The sequence below is a fragment of the Tachysurus fulvidraco genome, chromosome 9 (genome assembly GCF_022655615.1).
Source record: "Tachysurus fulvidraco isolate hzauxx_2018 chromosome 9, HZAU_PFXX_2.0, whole genome shotgun sequence".
NCBI lineage: Eukaryota > Metazoa > Chordata > Actinopteri > Siluriformes > Bagridae > Tachysurus > Tachysurus fulvidraco.
Genome location: NC_062526.1, coordinates 29,005,940 through 29,008,439, shown reverse-complemented (window position 1 = coordinate 29,008,439; position 2,500 = coordinate 29,005,940). Strand labels below are relative to the sequence as shown.

At 46.3% G+C, this 2,500-nt stretch overlaps 1 protein-coding gene across 3 annotated transcripts in view; it reads right to left on the bottom strand.

The window, feature by feature from the left end:
• LOC113651668 (adenylate cyclase type 3-like) overlaps positions 1–2,500 on the bottom strand; it is a 20,757-nt gene that overhangs the window by 16,041 nt on the left and 2,216 nt on the right. For 2 of the 3 annotated variants that reach the window (XM_047818343.1, XM_047818344.1), the window contains exons 2-3: positions 1,807–2,500; positions 1,428–1,577 (exon numbers count right to left, since the gene is read on the bottom strand). The exon at positions 1,807–2,500 is cut by the window's right edge and continues 163 nt beyond it. In XM_047818343.1, coding sequence (XP_047674299.1) covers positions 1,428–1,577; positions 1,807–2,445 — 789 coding nt within the window. In that variant the 5' untranslated portion in view covers positions 2,446–2,500. Of the gene's footprint in view, positions 1–375; positions 549–1,427; positions 1,578–1,806 lie in introns of those variants that run through there. The other variant, XM_047818345.1, reaches the window with a different exon arrangement.

Below are 2,500 nucleotides of genomic sequence, written 5' to 3'. Positions count from 1 at the left end.
TCTACACACTCTAGACACGCTACACACGCTACACATTCTACACCCTCTACACACTCTACACACTCTATACACTCTATACACTCTACACACTTTACACACTCTACACACTCTACACACACTATACACTCTACACACTCTACACACTCTACACTCTACACACTATACACACTCTACACACTCTACACACTATACACACTCTACACACTCTACACTCTACACACTCTACACACTATACACACTCTACACACTATACACACTCTACACATTCTACACACTCTACACACTATACACACTCTACACACTATACACACTCTACACACTATACACACTCTACACACTATACACACTATACACGCACACAGAGCAGTCAGTCACCATCAGTCCTCTGTTTAGTTGTTGGGATATTCTTCCAAAATTTGTGAGAAGTGGAAAAAAAATAAAACTAATGAGACGAGAGAGTGAGACAGAGTGAGAGAGAGAGAGACAGGCAGACAGACAAAGATTTGGGATTGCATGCATAAGGCACGCTTGTCTCTAGAGCGTCGTTGCCATGGTGATGTGAAATGGCCTGTTGCGCTCTGATTGGTCGCAGAATCTCCGGCTGTATTCTGGGAGTTTGACGCAGAGGAAAAAAGTGCAAACTTAAGGGAGGGGGATGAATGGAGAAATAACACATACTCTCTCTCTTAGACACACTCACACACACACACACACACACACACACACACACACACACACACACACACACACACACAAAATGGTCCACAGGGACAGTGTCTGTTGTGTGTGTGTGCTGTAATGGGATCATCAGGAAACAAATGAGGACACAGTTGGTGAACACATCACCGTAATGAGCTCTGTGTGTGTGTGTGTGTGTGTGTGTGTGTGTGTGTGTGTGTGTGTGTGTGTGTGTGTGTGTGTGTGTGTGTGTGTGTGTGTGTGTGTGTTTGTGTGTGTGTGTGTGTGTGTGTGCGTGTGTGTGTGTGTGTGTTTGTGTGTGTGTGTTTGTGTGTGTGTGTGTGTGTGTGTGTTTGTGTGTGTGTGTGTGTGTGTGTGTGTGTGTTTGTGTGTGTGTGTGTGTGTGTGTGTGTGTGTGTGTGTGTGTGTGTGTTTGTGTGTGTGTGTGTGTGTGTGTGTGTGTGTGTGTGTGTGGTTTGGACTCTACTATACTGTTTATCTGTAATTCCCATTTCATTTATTCATCATCCAATAAATGTGTTCAGGTTAATAAACAAAACACCGTGATCCTGCCGCTGCGTGTGTGTGTTGTACATTATGTATAATAATCTAGTCCTAAGTGGTATTGTGTTTGTGTTGTACAAACACATGCACAAAACTGCTGTCACTGTGTGTGTGTGTGTGTGTGTGTGTGTGTGTGTGTGTGTGTGTGTGTGTGTGTGTGTGTGTGTGTATGTGTGTATTTTTACCTGTTGCTGGCTCTGTTCCTCCAGTGTGAGTCGAACCTCCAGTGATTGTTTAGCTTCCAGAAAGGCTGTGCGATATTTACGATCTGCCATGAAATATGCCATCACACCCACCACCACGGCCCCCAGGTACAGCATCACGTTAGCCACTAGCTGCACACACACATGTTTTAAAACACACACTTAGAGAGAAGAAAAGAAGGTTTATAGCTGCAATAATGTATGTGAGAATCTCATGAAATAAATAAAATAATAAGTAGATAAAAACATTCTGTTCTTTAATAAATAAAAATGTAATAAATTGCTGCACCAGGTCATGAGATTTAACAGTGTTACACACACACACACATGTGTACTGTATGTGTATGTGTGTGTGTTGTACCTGTCGAGCCAGTACAGAGCTCTGTAGGTTCACCTGCCACCTCAGTGTGATGGCGATGGCGAGCAGGGCCGTGTGGACGCTGCATGTGATGGCTGCCAGTATGAGGATGTGTGTGAGTGGCAGCGGCATGGTGAGGAACAGTGAGAAGGTGAAGAAGGTCTGCCACCCGACCGCATCGCTCGCCTCATTAAACCCGGCAAAGTTAAATCCTACGTAAAAGAGCACGTGTAGAGAGATGAGGATCCACAGCATGAACGGCACGGCGTGACGCTTCAAGGCCTCCGGCAGCACACAGAACCTGCAGAACACATAGAGCACCACATCTGCCCCAAGCCCTGCCCCTGCCGCCGCTACCGTCGCCTTCTTATCCCCCGTGTACATGACGGCACACATCACGATCACGTAGCAGTTAAAAAGTGCTGCAAAGACCACAAGGACGAGCAGCGTCTCCTGCCGCTGGCGCCGGAAGTACGTCTGGTACACCTTCTCAAGGGACGCGGGCGAGAAGGACAGCCTCAGAAACTGTGGGATGCATGAAAACCCATGCGGTCGAACTGTCGTCACATCGTGTGCTCTCACAGAAGGTCTGTGGTCCTCCGGGATGCTCACAGAGCACTTGTTTATGTTGTGGTGTGACATCGTGTTCCAAAACAAATCGTTTCTGTATTCAAACGTAAAATGTCGAGATGTCCAA